Consider the following 16,602-nt stretch of genomic DNA (forward strand, 5'->3'; position numbering starts at 1 on the left):
GCTTTGTTCATATTTAAACAGCTCACATAATGGCTCATATCCGCATTCACTTATATACAATTTTCACCTATGATATTTAAAGATAAGTATACACATTTGTAGTAATTAAATCGTATATACTTCATTAATCGCTTTGTTTGTGTTTTGTTTGTGAAGTTTGCTCTTGTTCATATTATGTTTATTTTATTGCTTGACACTGCAGCCTCATACCCCCTCCTCTTTTCACCCCATACTAAACACCGCCATTAAAAAAATCTTAAGGGTAACTTATGCTGATATCTTTGGGCCACCTTTGATTGTCGTGTAGTATAGCCTCACTTATGTACCTTATTATCACCCGCAAAACCCAACAGCGGAGCCCGTAGCGTCAACCATAAATAGATCAGCTGAACATATGCTACAGCGACATCGAGTGTAGTAACGATTTGACAGATATGGCGCACCATCTGCTCTGTCAAATATATGTGTCGTCGAACCGTTGGGAAAGGAGAAAAAGAGAACACTAAGACTGAATGAGATAAGACGAAAAACGACTTGACTTTCTGTGTGACTTAATATTATACTGTTGTTAATAAATATCTCAAAACTTTAGACTTTTTTCCTGTATTAAAGTGCTAAATAAAATATAGCACATGGTACTAAGACATGAAAAGGGAAGCAAGACGATAGTAGCCGGTACGGTCCCTACAAACATGCCTTGAAAAAAAACTAGATAGGTCTATGAAGCAGTCTCTTTATGCAGCAATTTATTTTCCAAAAAAGTGTGATGGTTTTGGCTTACATTCATATCTTAAGTTTTACAACTAAAGAAGTGAGTTCGCTTACAATCGTACAAGATGAACTAATCTAAATTTACGAAATATTTCAATTGAGTAGAACCTTTTTATTTATAAGTTGAGTAATCAGACACAAAACTTAGAATTCATCATGAAACGAATGGAAATTTCTCGTTCGAAAGAACCAATGATAATCAAAGATATTGATACGATTCCGAAACCACCAAAAGGCGGAGTTACAGTTAAGGTAAAGAAGAACCTAGTCGGTTAGCGTATTAGTAATAACTGCAGGTGTGAAGTAATTGCATTATTTGCTGGTACGTTTATGTATTTATGTCAAAATACTTATATATCTTGACGCCAGGGTCCAGTATCATTTTTGTGGTTTAGTATCTCTGTTTTTGTAAAATTATATTACATTATAAATTATCAACATTTTCCTAACATGGAATCAATAAGTTATGTACAAAAAAGGGATAATTTAATATAAATTTTGGCCCGGTAGTTTTTTATTTTGCACTGTCGCAAAAAACTATAGTTGCCTGTTAATATGTACAATCAATCCACAATGAATTCCAGTCAGAATTATGCATCAACAACCTAAAATAAATCTCGAGTGTATCGACGATTCAAATGGCATGTTGTGAATTGATATATATGACATTCTTGTGAAATATATTTTCATTTTAATCCAGACGGCTTTTTGTGGAATATGTCACTCAGATGTTCACTTCTTTGACGATGAATTTGATATTGGCAGAGGAATATTCCTGAAGACACAGGATCTCATTCCAAATGTAGAATATCCGATCGTATTGGGGCATGAAATATCCGGGACCGTTCATGCTATTGGAGAAGAAGCCGGTGAATGCGACTTAAATATAGTATTTGAAATGATAATAGTAGCCAATAAAAATGGACAATTGTTGATGAGTGCAAATGTATATAGTAGTTGAACTGACTCTGAATGCATTACCGCCGCTTTATATGAACACCAAGGTGCCAGGGCGTCAACTCCAAGGGTACAGTTGGATCATGAATAAAAGATGATTTTGATAAATTCTACAATCATATTCAGGAAATAATTTTAAAACTTCGCCAAGTATGCTAACTAGCATTTTTTATTTAGATAATACGGACTTGAAAGTAGGTGACAGAGTTATCGTCTATCCGTGGCTTGCCTGTGGTAACTGCGGATATTGCAATGGAGGACAAGGAAATATCTGTTGTGGACAATCAAATTATATTGGATGCACTGGACCTAATGGCGGGTACATATCTTATATTGAGCTTCATTCGTAATATATCAAGTTTGAGTGGTATCTTTCGTTTATTCTTTCCTATTTTACACTTTATATGTTTTATACAAAATAAAAATCATTCAATTTTATACTTTTTTTGTTCTAGTTATTCTGAGTACATAGAAATTACCGACCCAAAATACGTGCTAAAAGTGCCTGACAACATACCATTGGACATTGCAGCAATGCTGCCGTGTTCAACATTAACAGGATATAACGCTGTATCGAAAGTGAAACCAACAGTAGAAAGATTCATGAACGCGCAAGGTATGTCATTGTATTTCAATCTATTAGTTCTTAGAAAGCCTAATTTTTAACCCGAAAAGTCGATCTTATTAGGGATACACGATACCAGATTATTAGGTAAAAATCAAATGATATTTTTTTTGGCTGCCACACGTTGTTACAATGAAAACATGACATTTCGTGAATTTTTGTAAAGAGGTAAATGAGAAACAGTTGAGAACAAAGAGTGGATTTCCACTACGCATGTGGCAAGGTTGTTAATTAGAGAGCCATACATACGCTTAGGTACTGCTTTGTACTTTTCGGTTCGGTACAGTCCAAAATTAATATTATATACGAAGATGAATGGTTTAGGGGTACTCCTGAAGTATGCGCACCAAGATGTCGCATAACCTGAACCCTAACCTGGTACACAACCTGAGTTCTGGTTGTGCGCCATCTTGGTGCGCGTACTTCAGGAGTTCCGATTTAGGTATACTGTCGTGAAAATATTTTCATGGATGTCCATTGCAGTCAGACATCAAAAATGTAAACAAACTAGATCACTAACATCGAATCTACAAAATTCAACAACGGTATCTCTTGATTACGCGGTCAACAATTTTGTCTTTTCAATGAAAAGTATTGAATAAGAGTTATGTTACATGCGGAAGGTAAATATTTATTTAAGGATGTAAAATATCAGTTTCAGTGAACGACACTGCACAAGGTATTTTGAAGTAATTTGAAAAAACAAAGATCACGATCTTGGTGTGTCATAGTCTGAATAAGCTCCATCAAAGAAATTTGGAAACTGTCTGATCTGTGCCTCTTAGTGTCTAAGTCGTTCGTTAAAAATCAAACCGGTGTTTCATGGATGAAAAAATTTGGTTTTGACCAAAAATTATGACCTAATGCTATGGGCATTTTATATGAAACATACGATATAATACTTTTTAATTGTGACGTCGAATAAATGATTGATTGATTATATGAAACATACAACATAAAGTTCGAGCTTTCTAACTCCAGAAAGACATACCGACTATCAAAAATTCTTTAATGCAAAATCGAGTAAACAGACGATTTAACAATATTACATTAAAAATAAGATAACGCATATATACAATAAAACTACTTAATTATAATGTACCAGTTACAATTTTAATCAAGTTTGAGCAAACCGATACACTGGCCCTTATCTGTATGGCAGAATGACAAACTACCATTTGCAGGGCAGCTTTTTTATGAACATGTATCTAGAATATTTTATGTATATGAACTCTAGAATACATGTCCGGGTCAAATGACTATCCGAGGACGTTACCCATCTTCAATACAATACAATTTTTTTTGATAATTCTAATTTAATAATTCTATATTATTCATATACCAGAAAAAAGTGAAACGTTTGCGAGGCTTCGGACATTAATTATTATTCTGTACTTTATGCAGGTAAAGCTACTTTGCTAATTATTGGAGCAGGGGGACTTGGATTGTGGTGTCTACAAACGGCAAGGGCAGTTTTACCGAGGGGAACGCGAATAATAATCTCTGATATAAGTGTAAGTTGGCCGGAAAATTTTTAATTTTTCAGTTTGGAGTCGGCTACACTACCGATTGTAAGTACGAAACTTTTTCGAGAGACAAAATGGCACATGTATATTCAAAAGTGATTTTGTGTGCAAGAATATATTATGAAAATGCCACCTTAGTTGGTGAATCTTCGAAATGTCTATGGAATAGAAATATGATTGAATAAGATTAATGAACTTACAACAGGACAATGGCATTTGTAATATCTTCAGTTGCTTTAATTCAAGCATGGTCGCACATGGGTCACTGCAAAAGAGTAAAACTAAGAAAGATAATGGGTCAATGAATAGGAACTAATTGTACATGTACTCGAAATAGTTTCTAGTAAAAATTGAAATGTCATTTAATATGGCAATCCTGATTAATTTTATTCAAGCAACCTAAATTGGAAAATGCTCTTGCACACGGTGCGGATGACACAGTTCTGTGGGATCCTTCCCTCAGCAAGGAAGATGTAATAAACAAAACAAAAGCAAAAGGAAGTGATGGCTCTGTTCAAGCCGTTATAGATTTCGTCAACTCGACTGAAACATCAGCAAGAGCTATGGGAGCTCTTTCCAAGGTATATGATGAATTCAGCTAAAATCGCGCAAAATAGATTGAATGTCCGTCGACAAATTCTATTTTCTGTGCAACAGTGTATCTCAAACATACCTAGCGTGTTCATCCAACTTAGAAAGAGGTTTCATGATTCAAGTTCAGCATCAACCTTTTATTTTAGGGTGGTACTATCGCTATGGTGGGATTATTTGGCGGATCATTAGAAATCTCCCTGCCATTGTTTGCATTTCTTCATCAACAAATCCAGGGAGTATTAGTCGGTTCTCTTGAGCAATTAAAAGAACTAGTACAACTAGCTTCAAATACCAAGGTGAGGTAAGTTTAAATATAAACAATTTGAGTTTCAAGGAAAAGAAAACTTGATAATGGGATAAAGTAATCCCTTTAGTTTTTCGACCACCTTCTCAATGTCAAAGTCGAATAACATTAACAAACGGGATACAAAAATTGTTGAAAAATATCAAAATCTAACACACAATACATTTTCATTTGATGTACAGCTGAAGCCACCTGAGATATCTCATGTCAAGCTTGGAGAGGTGCAAGAGATACTCATAAAACTGCGTAGAGGCGAAATCACTGGAAGAACTTTAGTGAAGTTTTAATATGGAGCGGAGTTCAATTTAAAGGACTAATGAATTCATTTTTTCACGTACCTCAAATGATTAATTCTATTTCGCAAATTTTTTGTATGGCCCAGAGAAATCCATATTGACCACCTTGTTTTGGAATTGATGATACAAAGTACAAACCAGTGATTTTTTGTAAAGTTCTCAATTGTTTTCATTATACTACTACCTCAACGTTTAATTGTTGAGGTTTCGAACATATTCATGTGCTTAATGTACTGCAAAAATGTGAATGTGGCTTTATTAGTAATCGAAACGAAAAGTCATCGTCATTACCAACTTTCATGACCTTTGACCGATGCTGCCTGTAACGTTTTTGAGGGGATGCTCGCTTCACCTTGCAGTTTCGGAATTCGTCGTTCACTTTCTCATCTGTTGTACTGTACTTGCTTCGTAGAGTACGCTACGTATAAGTGTTGCTTTAACGGTATTTTTTCATATTATAGATTAAATACAGACTTTATTACCGCTAAGCATGCCGAAGCAATGAAACTGCTTTGTGCTGCAGCGGTATCGTACCGCCATGTGACCAGTCATTGTGTCAAATTTAGTCAGCTGTACCTTGAGTCTCAAACACTAACATACAGTATCACGCCAAACCTTCTCCAGTACAGTGTTGGGACTCAACGAAACAACTATCCCTCAGATCATCCACCGCCCACCTCATGCGAATCCATCGCTGCGTCCCATCAAAAAGCGACACGCTCTGTTGATTCGTATGAAAGTTGGTAAATATCAGAATATGCCATGGTGTTTATGAATGGTCACCAATGGCGAAACCGTTGAAAATGCTAATACATATGAATATATAGTAGTAATGTGGGCTACAAGTACCCTGTCATGGGCCGTTAAAAATCATTGTCCCTAGAAAGGTATTTTAGATTAGAACATGTGCAGAATAGTTTGTCACAAGTTAGGTCTCATTTCGGGCTTATAGGTCTGTGGTTTTATCAAAAATCGCTTACATGGCATAAATGATGTAGGGTAGTAGTAAAGTAGATGGAGGCAGTCCAGAAAATTTACAGGGCCGGTCCCATGGCGTTAAGATCAGTTCAATGGCCCAGTCCATGCATCGGCAACGCATTTGGTTTATGGCGACAGGAGTCGATTAGCTAGCTGCCCGTTTTGATGACAGGATGTGTAACTTTAAATTAATACGACCCCCAATAATGGTTTGTAATGTTTTTACCTTGCAAGAACATTCCAAAGCTATTGAAGCCGTGGCGCTTGATTTGACAAAATCAATTACACCATGAATCGATCAGTCAGGCCATACCTTTGATAGGATTACTCAAAATTTGAGGCACGATTTGTACAATTTAAGTGATAATAAATTAATTTTTATTTTAGTTCTTTAGGTTTTCATGGACATATATGGGGCCATTGCCTAATAAACTAATATAGCGTCCCAAGGCATTGAGGACATTTAAGTCTACATTCCATTTTCTTCATATTTCCCAGTATAATTCTGCTCTTTTAAATCTAAGAGTCAGTGTCATGAGACCCACCCATTTTTTCCATTATTAGTATTTTTTAATTCCGGAATCAAATTTTTTGAACTGGCTCCATTTACTTCACTACTACCCTACCTCATTAACGGCCAAGTAAGAGATTTTTGCTAAATCCACGTAACCGTAAGCCTGTTTTCAAGGAAATGAGACCTGACTTGTGAAAGACGATTCTGCATATGTTCTAGATCAGGGGTGGGCAAAGTTTTTGGACCCGGGGCCAAAAATGCAAGGACCATGCAAGGATGACGTAAAGGGTATTTACAGTGTTACAAAAGAAAAAGTGGAAAACGATAGGCCTCATTTCAAAATTAAGTTAATCGCGCAATCTCAATAAATTGCTTAAGCTAGTTTAAGCTAAAACCCCAAAATTTGGTTTCAGTTTGGTTGTGGCAGCATCAGGTGAGCGAGATTGAATTACCCAACGAACCGGATTTGGCCCTCGAGCCGTAGCTTGCTCATGTCTCTCCTAGAATCTAAACGACCTTTCTATGAGCAATGATTTGTTAACGACCTATAATCAGGGGTGGGAAACCCGCAGCTCGCGTAACTACTTTATATACTTATGTATTAGTATTTTTAACAGATTCGCCATTGGCGACCACTCATAAACACCATATCTGACCATTTATTTATATAATGGCGATGAATGAATTTTAGATTACAAATCAAGCCACATTCTTACAGTGCCTTAAACACATTAATATGTTGACATCTTAACAATTGAACAACACAAAAAATCACTGGTTTGTATCATCAATTTCAAAACAAGTTCGTTAATATTGATTTTGCTGGGCCCTACGAAAACTTTTATAACTACTATTCGAAATAAAATTAATCATTTGAAGGGACGTGAAAAAATGAATTCATTAGTCCCTTAAATTGAACTCCGCTCCATATTAAAACTTCACTATGGTTCTCCCGGTGATCTTTCCTCTGCGCAGCTTTGTGAGTATCTCTGGCACCTTTTCGAGCTTGACATGAGTTATTTCAGGTGGCTTCAGCTGTACATAGAATTAAAATATATTGTGTGATAGATTTTCATATTTTTCAACAACTTCTATATCACGTTTGGTAAATTTTTTATACTTTTTCCGCGCCATGAATATATTCCGTGAATATATAAAACAAACCATTTATTGACACTGAGGACGTCGACCAAATACTAAGAAGATTACTTATTAAACCTATTATCATTATAACCTATTGTCTCATTATCACGTTTTCATATTGTTTATATTTAAACTGGTACTCCTGTAGTATGCGAACCAAGATGGCGGACATCGGAATGTAGTATGTGTACCAGATTAGGGTTAGGCCATAATTTCAGGTACAAATACTACGGGAGTCACTTGGCTAGTCCCGAACTTGTAATAGAACTAAAAAAGGAAAATTGGAATCAAATTATGGTCTAACCCGAACTTGCTACGCATACTACGTTCCGGTGTCCGCCATCTTGGTTTGCATACACAGGAGTACCTTTAAACGTACTTTACCTTGGTATTTGAAGCTAGATGTACAAGTTCTTTTAATTGCTCCAGAGAACCGACAAATACTCCCTGGATTTGTTGATGAAGAAATGCAAACAATGGCAAGGAGACTTCTAATGATCCGCCAAATAATCCCACCATAGCGATTGTACCACCCTAGAATAAAAGGATGATGCTGAACTTGAATTATTAAACTCATTCCTAAGATGGAAGATCACGCTGAGTACATTTGCATCCTCAATTTGCACCAAGGACAATTGCATCTGCATATTTATGCACCCAGGGACATTTGAACCCATGAACAATTGCACCCATATTTTTGCAACGCAGATTTTTGCACCCACACAAAGATTGCACTCATGAACATTTGCATCCAGGGACATTTGAACATGTGTAAATTTGCACCCATGGACATTTGCACCCATGGGCATTTGAACCCATGTACATTTGCACCCGGTACATTTGCACCCCCGGACATTCGCACCCGCGGACATTTGCACCCACGTACATTTGCACCAATTCTTGTGCACCCGCGTACATTTACACCCCCGTACAATAGCACCCGCGTACATTTTCACCCATGAACATTTGCACCCACGGATGTCCGCATTTATGGACACTTGCACCCATGGATTTTTGCACCCATAAATATGTGCTGTCACCACACTTGAGATACACTGTTGCGCAGAGTAGGAATTGTCGACGGGCATTCAAATATTTTTTTGCGTAATTTTAGCCGAATTAATCATACCTTGGAAAGAGCTCCCATAGCTCTTGCTGATGTTTCAGTTGAGTTGACGAAATCTATAACGGCTTGAACAGAGCCATCACTTCCTTTTGCTTTCGTTTTGTTTATAACATCTTCTTTGCTGAGGGAAGGATCCCACAGAACTGTGTCATCAGCACCGTGTGCAAGAGCATTGTCCAATTTAGGTTGCTTGAATAAAATTACTCAGGATTACCATGTTGAATGACATTTGAATTTTTACTAGAAACTATTCCAAGTACACACACAATTAGTTCCTATTCATTGATCCATTATCTTTATTAGTTTTACTCTTTTGAAGTGACCCATGCGTGACCATGCTTGAATTGGAATAAAAGCAACTGAAGGTATAGTAAATGTCATTTTCATGTTGTAAGTTTATTATTATTAATCTTATTTAATCGTTTTTGTATTTCATTGACTCTTTTGAAGTTTCACCAACTAAGGTGTCATTTTCATGATATTTTCTTGCACACATAATCACTTTTGAATATACACATTCCATTTTGTTTTCCGAAAAAATTTGTTTTTACAATCGGTAGTGTATCCGACTCCAGACTGAAAAAAGAAAACTCGCTTTTCACTTACACTTATATCAGAGATTATTATTCGTGTTCCTCTCGGTAAAACTGCCCTTGCCGTTTGTAGACACCACAATCCAAGTGCTCCTGCTCCAATAATTAGCAAAGTAGCTTTACCTGCATAAAGTACAGAATAATATTTAATGTCCTTCCAGCAAACGCATTACATTTTTCCGGTATATGAATGATATAGAATTATTAACTTGTGAAAAAACATGTATATATTTAAAAATCACCAGCCAGCCGACACCAACTTTTTCTATTGAAGATGTGTAACGTCCATGGATGGTCATTATTTTGACCCGGACATGTATTCTAGAGTCGGTAAAATGTACTAAATTTGTTATGTTAACGTAATTTATCTACATTCTACAATCATCTAGTTTACAAGGATACATATTCATATAAATGCTGTTCTGCCAATGGTAGCTTGTGATTCTGCCTTACAGATGAGGGCTGGTGTATCGATTTGCTTAAACTTGGTTAAAGATGTTACTGGTATATTATTAGTAGTTTTGATGTATGCGGTATCTTATTTTTGATGTAATATTGTTAAATCGTCTGTTCACTCGATTTTGCATCAAAAAATTTCATAGTCGGTATGTCTTTGTGGAGTTTGATATTTGATATAAAGCACAAACTTTATATCAAATATTATACGAGTGCTCCCATTTCATTTTAAATTCAATTGTCGTCGGTCGTTAAAACAACCAAATTTTTTCATCCATGATACAACGGTTTGATTTTTATAGGGAGGTTAACGAACGACTAAAACATTCTAAGAGGCACAGATCAGGTAGCTTCCACATTTATTTGATGGAGGGTTTTGTTTTCTGCGGCGCTTAAATTATTTCGAAATTCGATTGCAACAAATGTGGAACTCATTGCAGTGGAGGTCGCTGAACTTGATATTTCACATTCTAAAATAAATATTTATTTACCGCGTGTAACATAACTCTCGTTTAATACTTTTCATTAAGAAGACAAAATTGTTGATAGCGTATATCAGGAGACACCGTTGTTAAATTTTGTAGATTCGATGTTAGCAGTCTATTTCGTTTACAATTTTGATGTCTGACTGAAATAGCCATCTATGCTAATATTGTCACGTCAGTAAACTTAAACCTTTCTGCTACGTGCACATTTCTCGATCAGAAATTCGATTAGTCAAAACTGTGTGCAATTCATTGCAGTGTCGTTCGATGAACTTGATATTTTACATCCTAAAATGAATATTTATTTTCCGCATGTAACATAACTCTCGTTGAATACTTTTCATTGATAAGACAAAATTGTTGATCGCGTATATCAAGGTTGAATTTTGTAGATTCGATGTTAGTAAACTAGGTCGTTTACATTTTCGATGTCTGATTGCAATAGCCAAGATACATACATGCAAATACAGCAGTAAACGTGCTGCTACGTGCAATTTTTTTAGAAATTAGATTGAAACAAATCCGTGTGCAATTCATTGCAGTGTCGTTCGCTGAACTTGATATTATACATTCTAAGATAAATATTTAATCGAATCGAACAGTACGAAGCAGTACCGAACCGAATATATGTATCTATTCTGAGGCTCTCAAATAAACAACATTGCCGCATTCGTGGTGGAAATCCACCTTTTGTTGACAACTATTCTCTAGTGCTACTACTTTTTAAATACACGAAATGTCATGTTTTCATTGTAACAACGTGTGGGAGCCAAAAAAAATTTATCATTTGATTTTTACCTAATAATCTGGTATCGGGTATCACTAATAAGATCGATTTTCGGGTAAAAATTAGGCTTTCTAAGAACTAATAGCTTGAAATACAATGACATACCTTGCGCGTTCATGAATCTTTCTACTGTTGGTTTGACTTTCGATACAGCGTTATATCCGGTTAATGTTGAACACGGCAGCATTGCTGCGACGTCCAATGGTATGTTGTCAGGCACTTTTAGAGCGTATTTTGGTTCGGCAACTTCTATGTACTCAGAATAACTAGAACAAGAAATGTAGAGAATTGAATGATTTTTATTTTGTATACAACATATGAGGTGTAAAAATAAGAAAGAATAAAACGACAGATATCACCCAAACTTGATATATTGCGAATGAAGCTCAATATACGATACGTACCCGCCAATAGGTCCACAGCATCCAATATAACTTGGTGTTCCACAACAAATATTTGCTTGTTCTCCATTGCAATATCCGCAGTCACTACAGCCAAGCCACGGATAGACAATAACTCTGTCACCAACTTTCAGGTTTTCCTTATTATCTAAAAAAATAACACTTAGCATATAATTAGTTAAATAATAAAATTATTTCCTGAATATGATTGTGAAATTTATCAAAATTATCTATTATTCACGATCCAATATGTACCCTTAGAGTTGACGCCCTGGCACTTGCTGTTTATTTAAAGCGTACGTGATGTATTTAGAGTCGGTTCAACTACTATATAATTTACACTCCTCAACAATTGTATTTGGGTCCATTTTTATTGGCTACAATCATTATTTTAAATACTGTATTTTATGAAAATTATCGCGCTCACCGGCGTCTTTTGCAATAGCTTGAACGGTCCCAGATATTTCATGCCCCAGCACGATTGGATATTCCCAATTCGGAATGATATCCTTTGTCTTCAAAAATATTCCTCCCCCAACTTCAAATTCATCATCGAAGAAGTGGACATCTGAGTGACATATTCCACAAAAAGCCGTCTGGATTAAAACGAAATTATATTTCACAAGAATGTCATATCATTTCACAACATGTTATTTAAATCATCGATATTCTTAAGATTTATTGATGTAAAAATTCATTGTGGATTGATTATAAATATTAACAGACAGCTATAGTATTTTGTTACAGTGCAAAATAAAAACCTAAGAGTACCGGGCCAAATTTTAATAAAATAATTAATTGTAAAAAAATATTTTTTGTACGTTAACTTATTGATTCCATATTTGCAAAATATTGATAATTTATATTGAAATATCATTTTACAATAACAGGGATATTGAACTACAAAAAGGATACTGGACCATGACATCAACATATATAAATATTTTGACATAAATACATAAACGTACTATACTCGCATACTAGCGTAACATACTAGCAAATAATGCAATTACGTCACAGACTTTATTATTTTTAATTACGTCACAGCAGTTATTACTAATAAGCTAACCTATTGAGTTGTTCGTTACCTTAACTATAACTCCGCCTTTTGGTGGTTCTGGAATCGTACCGAAAGCTTTTAGTTTCATTGGTTCTTTCGAACGCGGAATTTCCATTCGTCTCATGATGGATTCTTAGTTTTGTGTCTGATTACTCAACTTATGAATAAAAAGGTTCTACTTTTTTGAAAATATTACATAAATTTAAATTAGTTCATCTTGCACCGTGTTTGTAAGCGAACTCACTTTTTCAGATATCAATGCAAGAATGTAAGCCCATAAAAACCATCACATTTTTATGGAAAATAAATTTTCCCATACGGAGCCTGCTTCATACATAGTTTTCCTTTGAAAGGCTTGCTTGCGGGGACCATGCCAGATGCTATAGTTATTTCAAATGTACGAGATATGAGGTGTGCTATATTTTCTTTAGCTCTTTGATACAGTGCCACAGTCTTAAGTTCTGAGCTATTTATTAACAGCAGTATAATATTGAGTCACATCGAAAGTCAAGTCGTTCTCCGTTTTATCCCTTTCAGTCTTAGTTTTCTTTTTTTTACTTTTCCCGTCGGTTCGACGACCAACATATTCGGCATAACTGTCATATCGTTACCACACTTGATGTCGCCGCATCTGTTCAGTCGATCTATTTAAGGTTGACACGACAGACTCCGCTGTTGGGGTTGGGGTTTTGCGGGTGATAATTACATACGGAGGTGAAGCTATACTATACGACAATCGAAGGTGGCCCAAAGATGCCAGCATAAGTTACCTTAACATTTTTTTAAGGGCGGTGTTTATATGGGGTGAGAAGGGGGTATGAGGTTGCAGTGTCAATCAATGAAATTGTCGGCATTAGTTCTCACTTGTCCCAGGTTTGGGATTCCAAGGTGTCAACCTGACGATAACCACCAGTGCAGTGCAAAATAGTCGATTGAAACACCCATGAGGTTTATTGCAATTTTGACCATATATACAGAATACAATGTATACACTCTTAGATACAATTTTTATTCTTTATCAATTCCAACTTTATCTCAATCAATATCGATTTGTATATACACGTTCATCAAACAGTAAACAAAATATTGGAAACGTGATCTCACGATTCACGTCGTAAACAGAAACTCGTATTAACTCCACACGGGTGATTATGTACGTCGTACGGATGCGAACCTAAATTTAATTATTCCAATTTGTGTTTAAATATACTGAGAAAGTGAGTTTTAATTTTATAAAGACAGAACTTTGGAAAAAATTAACTCTTTTTTTATAATTTTAACCCGAATCGGGGGAAATCTGGGGGATTGATGCTATGAAATAACCAAAATATGAACATGAGTGAACTTGGCAAAGAGAACACAAACAATAGTGAGTTATGGGGGCGAACGGAAATAATTAATAAATGAGGGGAAACGAGAAATGGTTGGAAGCGATTAATCAGGTATATAAACATATATTTACTACAAATATATATGCATATCTTTAAATATTATATATATATAAAAGCAAAATTTGTATATAAGGAAATGCGAATATTGTGGATATGAGCCATTATGTGCGCAGTATAAATATGAATAAAGCAGCATAAAAAACAAGGAAATATTGGGATGAGCATAACAATTAAACATCAGAAAGTCAAGTCGTTCTCCGTCTTATCTCATTCAGTCATAGTTTTCTCCTTTCCCCATCGGGTCGAATCAGTTCGACTACTTATATATTCGACAGAACAGATGGTGCGGCATACCTTTCAAATCGTTACCACTCTTGATGTCGCCACATCATATGTTCAGTCGATTTAATTAAGGTTGAAACTACAGACTCCGCAGTTGGGGTTTTCGCTATTCTAATTTAGGGTGAGGGGTGAGGCTATACTACACGACAACTGAAGGTGGCCCAAAGATACCAGCATGCTAATAAGTCAAAAGCATGTTCTATAGCTAATCAGCTACAAATGGCGCTGCGTTTTACAGCTGTTTGAAATACCACTACACGGCAATCCCCCATAGTAATATCTCACAAAACCCACGCAGTTGATCACAGCACAAATGAAATGAAGAAATCCGTTACACTTTTTGTCAGAATTGCGCGAGATCTTTTACCTACTATTAGTTTTTTATCGTATTTGTTCTTCAACCGGGTAGCATATATGGTATACCCAAGTGTATATCGGATAAACTGAGAAATGATATACGAAGGGTGTACACCAGTGATTTCCCTACACTCCCCCTATAGGAGGTGAACACCCCCCCTAAATGTTCAAACACCCCCCCTAATTTTGAGGTGCGATTCCACACTGTTATTCCCAGGTGCGATTCCACACTGTGATTCCTAACTCAATTATAATTGTATTCAAATATAACGACTATGGCATATTTATCAGTGTAGATGAGGGGGGCCAATTACATCCCGCGTAACGATTCAAAATGGCCCGCCGAACTTGAGTGAAATAGTTGAACCGTAAATATATGTTTAACCGTAAATATATACTATTGGTTTAACACTTCATGTGGTACCTCTTGAGTTTTAGATACCGTCTATCCTTACATCATTATCGCAGTTTAAGCACGTTTATTTCGTAACAATTGAATTATACCGGTATATCTTATGTATACGTATGGGTATTAGGATTACACACCGCAGTATTTTAGATATTAGCCGTATATTAAGAAAATTTAAAGATGTCATAAAACGAAAACTAGTCACTGGAAACAGACATTTTCAGATGAATGGCAGCGTTTTTATTTCTTCATTGAAAAGAACCAAACTTCAGCGATTTGTCTTTCTTGCCAACAAAATATTTCAGTTCTGAAGGAATACAACATTATGCGCCATTGTGATCAGTTGACGCGCGTATTTCAAAATTTGATTCATTGCCTAATTCATACAAAAGTCAAACAAACATGTTCGAAAAAATGTTAAATGTGTAACAAAACAAGCCATAAGTAGCCATTCATACGATGCCAGGTGCTAGATGAACAAGTAACTTCATTAGTCACTATCAGTTGTAAATTACTTGCTTGAAAGCCGTGCTTGTTATTTATTTCTCGGGAATTCTATCAGCCAAATCATATAATTATTAATTTCATTACATAATAAACTGCGATGCTATGTCTAGCTTAGAGCCTATTTTGGTGTCTATTTCTCAAAATTTGTGTCGTGTCGTCGCGCACTTTTCCTCACTCTCTTTTTCCTGCCCTACAATTTTATTCTGCTGTGTATTTTGGCTCGCCGTCAATCAACTTGGGGGACCCCTCATGTACATCGTTTCTTAAATACATACAAATTTTTTAAAAATACAAATAGCTTCATCGCTAATAGCAAATTATTTACCACCCCCTGAATTTCGAAACACCCCCCCCCCCCAAAAAAAAATAAAAAGCTGGGGAACATACTGGTGTACACTGTACAGCCCAAGTCAGGGCTTTCAAATTCTAAAATAGCCTAATAGAAAAATCAATTGTAGACAACAATGCAACGCAAACATGGTTTTCGGACGGCCCGACTGTCGATAGGGTCATTCCTATTTTAGGGATTATTAATTCCTAAAAGGTAGTTAAGTATTAGTTCTTTTCCTTCAGATTTGAGTATGGAAATTTGCTAGCCGGCCCTCGCGTTGCAGCTAACGTTGACATTCCTCGGCGTGCGCATGAATGCCTGGCGTTTGCCTGGGCAAGGTCATAAGAGGGGGAGACTGGGTGAACCCGATTCTCAGCAAATTTAAAAAAAAACAGCCTCAAGGACATTCTTCAGCTGGCACAATGTCTTAATTTCCTTAACTCCAGGACAGTCTTTAAAAGCAACGAAATATAAAATATATCGCCTAATCACACCGACAATTTACATGGATAATAGCATGGATGCTACCATGCACGTCGCTGGGTTAACGTTAAACAGTATTCCCATTGATGCTGGGACCAGAATGTCAAATTTACACCTTTGCAAATTGGGAGCAGTAGCCTATTAGTATGCATGGTGATTTTGCGTG

The 16,602-nt window shown here is 36.0% G+C and overlaps 2 protein-coding genes across 2 annotated transcripts; one reads left to right on the plus strand and one right to left on the minus strand.

Annotated features, from left to right (window-relative positions):
- The first annotated feature begins 856 nt into the window (after nucleotides 1-856).
- On the plus strand, nucleotides 857-5,782 carry LOC120343955 (alcohol dehydrogenase-like). Its single transcript, XM_039413008.2, has 8 exons — nucleotides 857-1,023; nucleotides 1,472-1,640; nucleotides 1,906-2,047; nucleotides 2,184-2,344; nucleotides 3,758-3,867; nucleotides 4,275-4,460; nucleotides 4,620-4,769; nucleotides 4,960-5,782. The coding sequence occupies exons 1-8, from the start codon at nucleotides 928-930 to the stop codon at nucleotides 5,062-5,064; spliced, it is 1,119 nt and encodes a 372-aa protein (XP_039268942.2). The 5' UTR covers nucleotides 857-927; the 3' UTR covers nucleotides 5,065-5,782.
- Nucleotides 5,783-7,213: 1,431 nt separating this feature from the next.
- LOC120344821 (alcohol dehydrogenase-like) lies at nucleotides 7,214-12,826 on the minus strand. The gene is made up of 8 exons (XM_078112537.1): nucleotides 12,645-12,826; nucleotides 11,984-12,152; nucleotides 11,560-11,704; nucleotides 11,261-11,421; nucleotides 9,441-9,550; nucleotides 8,838-9,023; nucleotides 8,093-8,242; nucleotides 7,214-7,600 (listed from the first exon to the last, which is right to left on the minus strand). Exons 1-8 carry the CDS (start codon nucleotides 12,738-12,740, stop codon nucleotides 7,496-7,498), a joined length of 1,122 nt encoding a protein of 373 aa, XP_077968663.1. The 5' UTR covers nucleotides 12,741-12,826; the 3' UTR covers nucleotides 7,214-7,495.
- Between the last annotated feature and the right edge of the window lie 3,776 nt (nucleotides 12,827-16,602).

The sequence above is a fragment of the Styela clava genome, chromosome 5, assembly GCF_964204865.1.
Source record: "Styela clava chromosome 5, kaStyClav1.hap1.2, whole genome shotgun sequence".
NCBI lineage: Eukaryota > Metazoa > Chordata > Ascidiacea > Stolidobranchia > Styelidae > Styela > Styela clava.